This window comes from Hoplias malabaricus, chromosome 2 (genome assembly GCF_029633855.1).
Source record: "Hoplias malabaricus isolate fHopMal1 chromosome 2, fHopMal1.hap1, whole genome shotgun sequence".
NCBI classification, from domain to species: domain Eukaryota; kingdom Metazoa; phylum Chordata; class Actinopteri; order Characiformes; family Erythrinidae; genus Hoplias; species Hoplias malabaricus.
In genome coordinates this window covers 74,335,789-74,347,772 of record NC_089801.1, presented here as the reverse complement: position 1 = coordinate 74,347,772, position 11,984 = coordinate 74,335,789, and the positions used below count along the sequence as shown (strand labels likewise).

At 40.4% G+C, this 11,984-nt stretch overlaps 1 protein-coding gene across 7 annotated transcripts in view; it reads right to left on the bottom strand.

The window, feature by feature from the left end:
- Positions 1 to 672: 672 nt before the first annotated feature.
- The window catches only part of LOC136687222 (uncharacterized), a 37,155-nt gene continuing 25,843 nt past the window's right edge, over positions 673 to 11,984 (bottom strand). For 3 of the 7 annotated variants that reach the window (XM_066661530.1, XM_066661531.1, XM_066661524.1), the window contains 7 exons: positions 11,772 to 11,930; positions 11,074 to 11,281; positions 9,954 to 10,029; positions 9,530 to 9,784; positions 8,381 to 8,437; positions 6,851 to 7,044; positions 673 to 799 (listed from right to left, as the gene is read on the bottom strand). In XM_066661530.1, coding sequence (XP_066517627.1) covers positions 11,874 to 11,930 — 57 coding nt within the window. In that variant the 3' untranslated portion in view covers positions 673 to 799; positions 6,851 to 7,044; positions 8,381 to 8,437; ... (2 more) ...; positions 11,074 to 11,281; positions 11,772 to 11,873. Of the gene's footprint in view, positions 800 to 3,148; positions 3,742 to 5,040; positions 5,413 to 6,850; positions 7,045 to 8,380; positions 8,438 to 9,529; positions 9,785 to 9,953; positions 10,030 to 11,073; positions 11,282 to 11,771; positions 11,931 to 11,984 lie in introns of those variants that run through there. The other 4 variants (XM_066661525.1, XM_066661529.1, XM_066661526.1 and 1 more) reach the window with 4 other exon arrangements.

Below are 11,984 nucleotides of genomic sequence, written 5' to 3'. Positions count from 1 at the left end.
AAGGCATGTGGAACTGCCTTGGAAACTGGAGGTTTTGGAAAGTAAATAAAAACGGCTGTAAAATACATTGCATTGTAGAAAGTGTCTGACTAGTTATCGCTAGCTAAGTCTCTCTACAATGAGCCAATTCGCGTTAAACCACTCTGAAAGACTTATTAGATATCTAAGCCATGGAACTATGCAGACATTTTGAAAATCGGTGAAATGCCCCTTTAAAATGAATTTGCCCTTTGGCTACTACAGTCTTACAACGACAGTGCTGCTGCTACATCAACTGTTCAAACTAACTTCAAAGCTTACTTAGCTAACGTGCCTAGCGAGCATTTTAAAACTATGAGCACTTTGACAAAAATATACATTTAGTAAGTGTTGAACTGTTTGTAAATGTACCTTAATGTGTGACGTTCATGTAAGTAACGCAGAGAACAGCCAACATTACATATACTCCAGCCTGCCTTAAACTTTAACGGACTTTAGCAACTAGCTAACGTTAGCTTAGCCTTAAACTGAATGTTACACAACCCACAAATATCATCCCCATTCATTATAATTCTTTCCCACTAAGACACTAAACAGAACCGTGTGCTGTACATAAATGAGCTAATTAGCCAGTTAAACGCTGTTTTTCTTACCGTGTTTCTGTGCTGTTACCCGCAGACGGTTAAAAAGCTTCCCCTCAGAAGAGCCGAGCAGCAGCAGCGCGAGCGCAGCTCCTCCCTCTCAGCGGCTCTTCAGCTGTGGTAGAGCGGGGAGCCGCGGCCCGCACACACTCACTTCCATTTTCAATACTTTATGAAATCTGGAAGATCATCTCTCACATCAACATTTGAAACACATTTCTTCCGGTTATATTAATAAAAGAAAATCTTATTAAGCAAACGGTTTTACATCTTATTTTTAAAAATAAAAGGTATATAAGAAACACCTTGATCCCTGTGTTCTGATTGGGTCGGTGCCGCATTAGTTTACTAGAATCTTCTAGCGTCTTCTGTTCTGTAAAATTCTAAAACCTTCAGGAATTATGTAGAAGTGGGCGGGGCTTATGTGCTCAGCCAATCAGAGTCGAACCACGGTTATAAAAGAAAGTGACTGCATCATAAAGTTACAAAGCAGTGACAGCGGAGCGTCTGAGTGGAGTTCCTCGCATTACGGCGGAGCGTCTGAGTGGTAATGTATGTGTTGTCTTTTATTATTAAGTGTTAACTAATTTTCTCTAGTTGTAGTTCTGCGGCGGACCGTCTGAGCGGATTTCCTCGCATGACCTCGGACCGTGTGAGTGGAGTTCCTTGCCTGACGGCGGAGCGTCTGAGCGGAGTTTCTCTCGTGACGGCGGAGCGTCTGATTGGTGTTTTTTGTTTTGTTTACTAATTTGGGCGGCACGGTGGCGCAGCAGGTAGTGTTGCAGTCACGCAGCTCCAGGGACCTGGAGGTCGTGGGTTCGATTCACGCTCCAGGTGACTGTCTGTGAGGAGTTTGATGTGTTCTCCCCGTGTCTGCGTGGGTTTTCTCCGGGTGCTCCGGTTTCCTCCCACAATCCAAAAACACACCTTGTGACCTCGGACCGTGTAAGGAGTCCCCCACTTAAAAAAAAAAAAAAGAAGATTGGCGGAGAGCCTGAGTGGAGATCCTGGCGTGGAGATCCTCTCGTGGCCTCGGACCATGTGAGTGGAGTTCCTTGCGTTACGGCGGAGTGTCTGAGTGGAGTTCCTCGCGTGGATGGATAACAGTCCATCCAGAGCGAGGGGTTGGTGGCGGGTCAATGTCAAATAAAAAGTAAAAGTTTTAATAAAAAAGCAAAAGTAAATAAAAAGTTTAAAACGTATTTTGATCCCTGTGTTTTGATTGAGTCAGTACTGCATTTTGATTCTAGAATTCTAGAAATGTTAATGATGTAGAAGTGGGCGGGGCTTGTGTGCTCAGCCAATCAGAGTCGAACCAAGGTTATAAAAGGTGGCTGCATTATTAAGTTATAAAGCAGTGTTTTGCAGATGAGAGAGAGGAACTGCCGGTGCAACTAGAAGGAATGTCTCAAAATAACACTAGAACTACCAGGATTTTCATATAACCCCTTTTTCTACCAGAGGCTTCCAAATGGCAGTGCTGGGGTAATTTGCAACCCATTAGGCCATCTTTTGTTATGTACATCATCACCCATCCCCACGTTTAGCACCTACTAGTGGCTTAGTGTGAGCTATGTTGACTGATAAAGCTCTGAGAGTCACAGAACTCAGGAGTTTAGTTCAGGGCAACAATCTCAACAAATAAAAAATATTCTGGTACTTTGGCAGTTTTCTCAGCTGCTGATAATAATAACAATAATTGTTATCTTTTAAAAATATGATGAAATAATACTTATATAGAATACACACAAAGAATTATTTAAGCTTTTTAGTTTATATTTGATGATCTAATGCAGTGTTATTTGAGGTGAAACCTACAAAAAACCTTGAGAAATATAAATAAAAAAAAATCAGTTAAGTAATAATTGCTCAAAAATAGTATTTTATCTTAATTTGAGTCATATTTACTTGTCAAGAAAAAAAAAAATTGCCAATGGGGTGAGATATTTTGACTTAAACTTTTTAAAACCCAAAGTAAAAGAATCTTATCAGGACATTTTCTCTTGTTTTAAGTAAAAATGTCTTATTTACAAGTAGCTGAGGATTGTTTTTTGTATAAACGTATGTAAAATATCTTTACCTATTGGCAGTTTTTCAAAAGACAAAAACTACTTAAAATAAGGTTACAACATATCAGAGCTATTTTGACTAATCAATATGCCACTTTTTGCACTGTGAACACAATCCTACATTAGTACAAAGGAGGCAGTTTTTCAAAAGACAAAACTACTTAAAATAATGGTTAAAAAATCAGAACTTTAGCTATTTTGACCAATCATCAGTGAGAAAACAATCCAAAATTAGTACAAAGGAGGCAGACTTGAGGTGTTTTGGAATTATAGTTCAAATAATGTCTTTGTGACAGGTTTAGAATAAAGAGAAAGATGACTGCAGACACAGGAAAACTTGTTAATAAAGTGCGTAAACTTTATATAATAAACTGCACCAAAGTAAATAGCCTATCTGGCTACATTCTGAGTGAAATAAAATAGAATAAACATTTCTCACTATAGTTCAATATTACAAATATACATGATGGAGGTAACTGAGGTGGGTTCTATATTTATTTAAAAAAATGTTGTTGCTCATGGAATGCTTATGGAACCATTTATGGACAAAGGAAGAACCGTTACCACAGACAATTTTTTCACCTTATTGCCACTAGCAAGAAGATTGCTCGGCCGGAAGACCATGCTCCTTGGCACAGTAAACAAGATTCGCTGTGAGCTTCCAGACTCCAGACTTTGAACCGTGAGGAATTCAGTACACAGGTGTTTTCAACCTCTGGTGCCACACTGACCGTTTACGCGCCCAAAAGGAGAAAGACTGTCTGCATGCACAGTATGGTGGAGACTGGGGATACCCGAAAAAAAAAAAAGCCTAACACAGTCACTGACTACAACAGCCTAAAATGTGGTGTGGATGTCATGGACCAGATGGTGCGAAAGTACATTGTACGTTCAGGAACACGGCGTTGGCCAGTCGCTGTGTTTTATAACATGATTGACATTTCAGCACCGAATGCACATGTGCTTTTTCAGGCATGCACTGGGGTCACAGAGAGACGGTCGGACTTCTCATATGGCAGCCAAGGAAAACTTTCAGCAGCAACCACCCACACCTGACACAGGGAAAAGGGCATTGTGCCCTTAAGTGTGGCTGCAAGAATAACCATGCCACTAAGCATTGTGTTTCATGTAATAGGTTCACATGTGGCAAATGCAGAAAGGAGATGTTGTGGCAGTGCCAGGTGTGTTCAGACATTTTACAAGTCTGACAACAAGCAATGTAGCGCACTACAGCACAATGACTGTATGTAAATAGGATTATTAGCATATAGTTTACATTTCTATTTATGAATACTTTTGTTATCATATTGTTGCATGCTTATTTTATCTTTTATTACTTCCTTTATTACTATTTCATTGTACAGGGAAACCAAGCAAAACATTTCTTTCCTGTGCATATACCAATAAAACTACCTTGAATCTAAATTTCTGGTAATGTTGACTTTTTTTGGGGGGTGGGGGTTCACCAACTTGTTTCTAGTGATAAGGGCAAACGTTTTGAATAAAATAGAGTGGGATTCTTTGCTTGAAGGCAGAGTGTGTGAGTGGGATTCTTTGCTTGAAGGTGGAGTGTGTGAGTGGAGTTCCTTGCATGGATGAATAACAGTTCTCCAGAGTGAGGGGGTGGTGGTGGGTCAATACCAAATTAAAAGTTTAAAACGTATTTTGATACCTGTTTTGATTGGGTCAGTACCTGATTAGTTTACTAGAATCTTCTGTTGGTCTGTAAAATTCTAGAACTTGTAGGAATGATGTAGAAGTGGGCAGGGCTTATGTGTTCTCAGCCAATCAGAGTCGAGCCATGGCTATGAAAGAAAGTGACTGCATCAAAGTTATAAAGCAGTATTTTGCAGTTGAGAGAGAGGAGCTGCCGGTGCATCACGTGAAGAATTCCACTCAAACGCTCCGCCGTCACGCGAAGTATTCCACTTATATGATCGGCTGTCACACGGAGAATTCCACTCGCGCTCCGCCGTCATGTTAAGACGTTTTAAACATTCAGTATGGTTTTGACCCACCACCATCCCCTCTCTCTGGAGTACTTATAATTTAAGCTTTAAATGTTCAGTGAAAACATCCAAACGACGGCGCCGTCACGCGTATTTCACTTAGACGCTCCACCGTCACGCGAAGAATTCCACTGAGACGCTCTGCCGTCACGCAGAACATTCCACTTACATGCTCCGCCATTATGAAGAAGTCCACTCACGCTCCGTCATCACGTTAAGACGTTTTAAAAATTCTGTTTGGTATTGACCCACCACCACCCATTCTCTCTGGAGGACTGTAATAACTTTAGCTTTAAATGTTCAGTGAAAATATCCTGAAAACTGACAAACGATTCCGCCGTCACGCAAAGTATTCCACTCACGCTCTGCCATCACGTTAAGATGTTTTAAACATTCTGTTTGGTATTGACACACCACCCCCTCCTCTCTCTTGAGGACTGTTAAAATTTCAGTTTTAAATGTTCAGTGAAAAAATCCCCCCCAGAGAGAGGGGGTGGTGGTGGGTCAATAACAAACTGTTCCTCGCGTGACCTCGAACTTTGTAAGGAGTCCCTCACGTAATGACCGATTGGCGGAGCGCCTGAGTGGAGATCCTGTCGTGAAGGCACGGCGTCTGAACGCAGTTCCTCTCGTGGCCTCGGATCATGCGAGTCAAGATCCTTGCGTGACGGCGGAGCGTCTGAGCGGAGTTCCTCGCGTGGATGAGTAACAGTCCTGCAGAGCAAGGGGGTGGTGGTGGGTCAATACCAAACCAAATTTTAAAACGTCTTTTGATCCCTGTGTTTTGACTGAGTCAGTACTGCATTGGTTTACTAGAATCTTCTGTTGGTCTGTAGAATTCTTATGTGGCTTATGTGCGCTCAGCCAATCAGAGTTTTGCAGATGAAAGTGAGGAACTGCCGGTGTAACGAGGAGGAATGTCTCAAAATAAGGGCAAATGTTTTGAATAAAATAGAGTGGGATTCTTCGCGTGACGGCGGAATCATTTTTCAGGATGTTTTCACTGAAAATTCAAAGCTAAAGTTAAAACGTGACGGCGGAGCGTCTGAGTGTAACTCTTCGCGTGACGGCGGAATCATTTATCAGTTGTTCAGGATGTTTTCACTGAACGTTTAAAGCTAAAGTTATAACAGTCCTCCAGAGAGAGTGGGTGGTGGTGGGTCAATACCGAACAGAATGTTTAAAACGTCTTAACGTTACGGCGGAGCGTCTGAGTGGAATTCTTCGCGTGACGGCGGAATCGTTAGACAGTTATTCAGGATGTTTTCACTGAACATTTAAAGCTAAAGTTATAGCAGTCCTCCAGAGAGAGTGGGTGGTGGTGGGTCAATACCAAACATTCATTCATATCATTCATTTATTATCTGTAACCACTTATCCTGTTCAGGGTTGCGGTGGGTCCAGAGCCTACCTGGAATCATTGGGCGCAAGGCGGGAGTACACCCTGAAGGACTTTCACAGGGACACACAGACACACATTCACTCACACCTAGGGACACTTTTGAGTCGCCAATCCACCTACCAACGTGTTTTTGGAATTTGGGAGGAAACCGGAGCACCCGGAGGAAACCCACACAGACACAGGGAGAACACACCACACTCCTCACAGACAGTCACCCGGAGGAAACCCACGCAGACACAGGGACAACACACCACACTCCTCACAGACCGTCACCCGGAGCGGGAATCAAACACACAACCTCCAGGTCCCTGGACCTGTGTGATTGCGACACTACCTGCTGCACCACCGTGCCGCCTTTCAAAACCAAACAATGTTTAAAACGTCTTAACATGACGGCGGAGCGTCTAGGTGGAATATTTCGCGTAACGGCGGAATTGTTTTGTCAGTTTTTCAGGATGTTTCATGTTTTAAGTCATACTGAAATGGTGCCAAAGTCTTATCTTCAAATGTAAGTATCTTAACCATACAGGTGCCGTTTTACATGTATACCATTAATATGACAATCAGTGGTCAAAATGCAATAGATTGTCTAGATTATGACTTGTGCACTAGATGGTCAATATAATATTAAAATATTGTTCTTTCAATTAAAAAAAACAAATCCAGAAAGAATTGAGTAGACAACCAACACTCTTGATTTCTCATTAAAACAGTACAACTTATTGTCAATGTATTATCAAGTTACAGTACCTTGTAGCTTGGCTTGGAATGGTCTGGCCCAATCAATGTTGTGAGCCTTATAAAAGTTGAGAATTCTGCCCTCTTGTTCCTCTATATCTTCTCCAATGTCTATTTTAATTTCCAGGGTTGGCTCATCTTCTTTGTGCAACAGCATTTGTCTTCTGTATTCATCTGCTGACAGTTGAGGATCAACTATGCTTAGGCTGGAACAAGATGTGTACATATCAACATGGTCCACAACCCATTCAAATGTAGACCTCATATTAAATAACATACCGCCTATGAGTCTCCGTGGTCCACACTTGCCCATGTAGACCATGTGCACTCAACTACTGTAAGGCTGACTATTCTGCGATGTCTGCACTTAATGTAAAAAGTTATGACTTAAGATTCATTCATTAATTCTTTCATTCTCTTTAACCCTTATACAGTTCAGGGTTGCGGTGGGTTTGGAGCCTACCTGAAATCACGGGGTACACAGCAGGAACACACCCTGGAGGGGGTGCCAGTCCTTCACAGGGCGACACACACTCACACATTCACTCACACTTATGGACACATTTGAGTCTCCAATCCACCTACCAACGTGTGTTTTTGGACCGTGGGAGGAAACCCACACGTACACAGGGTGAACACATGCATTTTGTTTGTATGCATTTATTTATTATGAGGATGCCTGAGATTATCTCTACTTCAAAACCTTCTGTACATATCAAACTCCTCACAGTCAGTCAGAGTAGGACTCAAACCCCCAACCCCTGGAGCTGTGTGACTATGACACTACCTGCTTCGCCACCATGCCTTATTCTAAATAAATAAACTTATATCACCTATTTGTATAGGTCTGAATTCCAGCGGAATATCCTCCAGTGGCAGGGCAGATGATGTGCTAGGTGTTGCCTCAGATGTTGAGTTGACAAAGTCCAATGAAGCACCATTGCTGCTTCCAGTGACCACACACACACACACACACACACACACACACACACACACACACACACACACACACACACACACACACACACACACACACACACACACACACACACACACACACACACACACACACACACACACACACACACACACACACACACACACACACACACACACACACACACACACACACACACACTCCTTGACTCAGAGGGTGTGGAAATAGAGATAATCTCAGGCATCCTTTTAATAAATAAATGCATACAAACAAAATGCATGTACATTCTTCATTTATATACTCTATAACACTTAAACCCTAACACAAAGACCTCTGCAGGACTCACATTTTGCATGACATTGAGCACATGACTGCAGTCTGGATTGAACAGACCCATCAGCTGTTCCACAAGCATTTATTACATAGTATTTCAAAGATTAGCTTTCCTTTATTTCCTTTCTGTGTAGATGAGTGACATGAGGGGATTGGGCCAAGTTTTAGCAGCTGTATATTCCTGCATTATAACATCTGAATTAATTTCTCAATTCTACGTGATTCTATGATTCTGTGCACTACTGTTACTTCTGAAATCATGTATGCAATACCTTTCCCCACATGAGCTTGCGTGGTAGGCAACAATCTTTGCAGCAAACTGCTTCTCCCTATGGGTCAAATGGTTATAAAGAGTTATATAAATAAACAAACCTGACAAACCTACAAAAGTGGACCACAGAATATGAATCAAAAAATAAAATAAACTGATGTCTGTGACATCAATGTGTGTAATTTGTCTGGAATGTAGCAATAACATGAAACTGAAGCAGATGGTGTACCACACAAATGACATTTGAAATCTTGTTTTGCGGTTTTGTCTGCATCCTCTTCAGAATCATCTTTCTTTTAAAGGCAGTATAAATCAGAATATAAAAATGAACAAAATGTTTAAAATACACTTGTTATTTCAACATCAATGCTGTGATCGAATGATGATGGACTAGGGCTGGACAATAATTCAATATCAATATATATCACAATATATCGCATGTAAAAGGTTTCAATAACAAAGATATGATTTTTATACACATTTTCAATAAACATTATTTACAACATTTGTCACCGACTGACGTTCATTACAGGGCACTGTCATCAGTTCAGCTCTCAATTTAAAATTTTGTTTAAAAAATATTAACATTGACAAAGCCAGTGGGATTATGTTTGATTGTGATGTCATGTTCCTAGTTTTTAGTTGATGTCGTACTGTTCATATCGGAATTATATTGTACCGATTAAAATCAAGAAATATATCGTGATAAACATTTTGGCCACATCGCCAAGCCCAATGATGGACTAGTAAACATGACTAAACTATTCCAAAATGTTCACATCACAGTGAAAAAAGGCGTGGAGATCTGGAGAATACAATACAATCCTGCACAGATACAGGTACAGAAGTACCTCAGATACTGTATATACTTTTCCACATTGACTACTTTAGTGTTTATCAGTCAGTAAGATGTTAAAGTATGTGTTTATACATCAAATCTGGTAAACTAATGTATCGTTCATAATTGCAAGTTTACCATTTGTAAATACTACTTACACACAAATTCCAAGTGGGAAAATTGATATTTACCAGTTTCCAACACCACTCAAACTCAGTGTAAGCTACACTACAAAGACTGTACATCTAATCATAGCTGAGAAAATAAGAGGTGTACTTTTTATAGTTATTAAACATTTATAAGATAACTTACATTATCTCCGCAGGCCTGAATGTGGAACTGGATGAGGGGCAGAGGACTCAATTGGCCACAGGTCATAAAAAAGTTTTTTGGCAATGTTTCAAGCTCTGCTGCATCATATGGAAGTGGGGTGGTATCTATTGTTTTCTGAAGGGGGACAATGTATGATACATTTTTCCCCACTGTTAGATGAAGACCTAAGAATTTTTGCAGTGTACCTTTGGGACCCCTGGGGCAAAGGAGTGGTTTTTCTTTGTCCACTGCCCCCTTTAGAAAGCATAAAAACATTTTATTAGCTCATACTAAGGGCTCATCAAATCATAAAAAGCTTAAATATAAATGTTTAGAACCTATGGTGTGATAAACCTTTTGTGCTCATCCGATACATAGAAAACAGATGTAGATATGCTACATAACAAATAAGATAAAATCTTACCTGAAGCGTTTTTAAGCAGCCAACCACCACGCAACTCCCACATCTTGGGAAATTCTTCCAGCAGTATTCTGCTTATCTGGAATAAATGAGCACTGCTGTCATTGAGGACATACTTTTTAAACAATGTCCTCAGGTGCAGAAAACATCTTGCTGGTCAACTGTGCCACTAAGTAGAGCAGTCAGTATTTAATATCTTTATGACTGGTGGTTGTGTTAGATGGCAGAGATGATGATAAAGGGTGTGTCTGTTCTAGGTAACATAACTTCATAGCAGAAGTCCTGCAGTCGCTTTCTTCTATTTTTACCATGGGTTTAGTCATTCCCAAAGGGTGATAAAGTTATTAGTGGAATCTATTAGTTATGAATTCATATTTAAGCTGCTAGCCTCTCAGCAAAATCATCTGAGGATTGTGAAATAAGTCAACTAGAACTTCCTAGGTGGACAAAGTCTGGAGGTTCTAGATCACGTGTCAAACTCAAGGCCAAATATGGCCTGCAAGAGCTTAAACGATCTGAGTGACTGCAATCTAGTGGCTTAATGCCGTTGCTTCACGGGTAACATAATCGGCATGAACTGTGGGAAATGGAGTTTATGGTCAATGCACTCTTTTAGACTTAATTATTAATTATTCCATCACTAATTGTAAAGCGTGCGCTGACCTTAAACTACATTTTCCACAATGCATGTCGATTATGCTGCCCGCCAAGTGATGGCATTCCACCACTAGATTACAGTGCATCCTCTTTGTAGCTATTTCTTAATTCCACTTGTTGAAAAAAATCACATCAAATATTGATCCCAAAATGTCCTGGAAAAGAAACATTGATGCCAATGGAAGGCGAATACATGTTTGTGCTTCAAGGAAAAAAATCTGTATGTCCTTGGTGTTATGAGGCGGTGGATGTTGTCGAGTACAATTTACGTCGGCACGTTGATACCAAACACGGAGCTAAGTATGGCAAAGTTAGCCAGTAGGGCAGTGACAAGCAGAGCTGCAAGCAAACCTTACAGAGCAAAAGGCAACTGCTATGGATCACACTGATAATGATCCATTTTACAAAGCTGCAAAACCTAAATAACATCTTCTGAGTTGACTGTTTGCTTATCTTTAAGACTCACCTCTGTTTGATCTGCATCATTAGCCACATTTACAGTCCTTCTTCCAAGACCTGCCTGCAGAAGTACTGCCTCCTCGTTGGGTGTTCGATCTGTATTTTCAGGTTGCAGGCAGAACTGTACTTCCATAAACCTTACCACTGACATGCGTGGTGGATCTGCAGAGTTCCTTTTGCGTTTTTGGCCTCCAGAATACAATGATGGGAAACATCTTAAATGAAACATGGACAGTTATTTATCAATAAAAATCTAAATATCGAATGACAAATTTTTGTAAGTTGTCTTCTTTAACAAATTTAAATATATAGACATTGGAATAGTAAAGAGAGTTGGAGCTAATATAACTGAACAAATTGAACTGAAGAAATCATTTTACACTTAAGCTGGGAGCTGATATTTCCCCATTTGTCTGAAATAACTTCAATTAGACATTTCCTTTAACCATCTACCAGTCTTTGACTTTGACTTGGAGAAAGATTTTACCACCCCTCCATGCAGAAATCTTTAAGCTGAGTTAGTCACCAAGCTAGGTTTTTAAATGTAGCTCACAGTGAACAGTGTCCTGTAAAATGATTTAAGTCATGTTTAGTAATTATGATAATTAAAAGGTCTTGAGCTGCTGGAGAATAAACAGTGCACTGTAACTGATACGATTTTAATATAACATTACCTATTGTAGTGTTACTGTAACAATCACTTACCTCTGCATCTCCTGGGCTACTGTCGCTGGTTTTGCAGTTCTGCAAGTGGTAGGCCCAGCAGCAGTAGAATGAGCAGCAGTTTGTTGAGGTGTTCTGTCCCTTTCACTTGTTTATGTAGTTCAGTAGCATACAGACTGCTGACTCTATGTTTGATGCCTTCTAATAATTTTGAGAGATTTGTACATTATAAGTAATTCAAAGTGTCTGGAAACT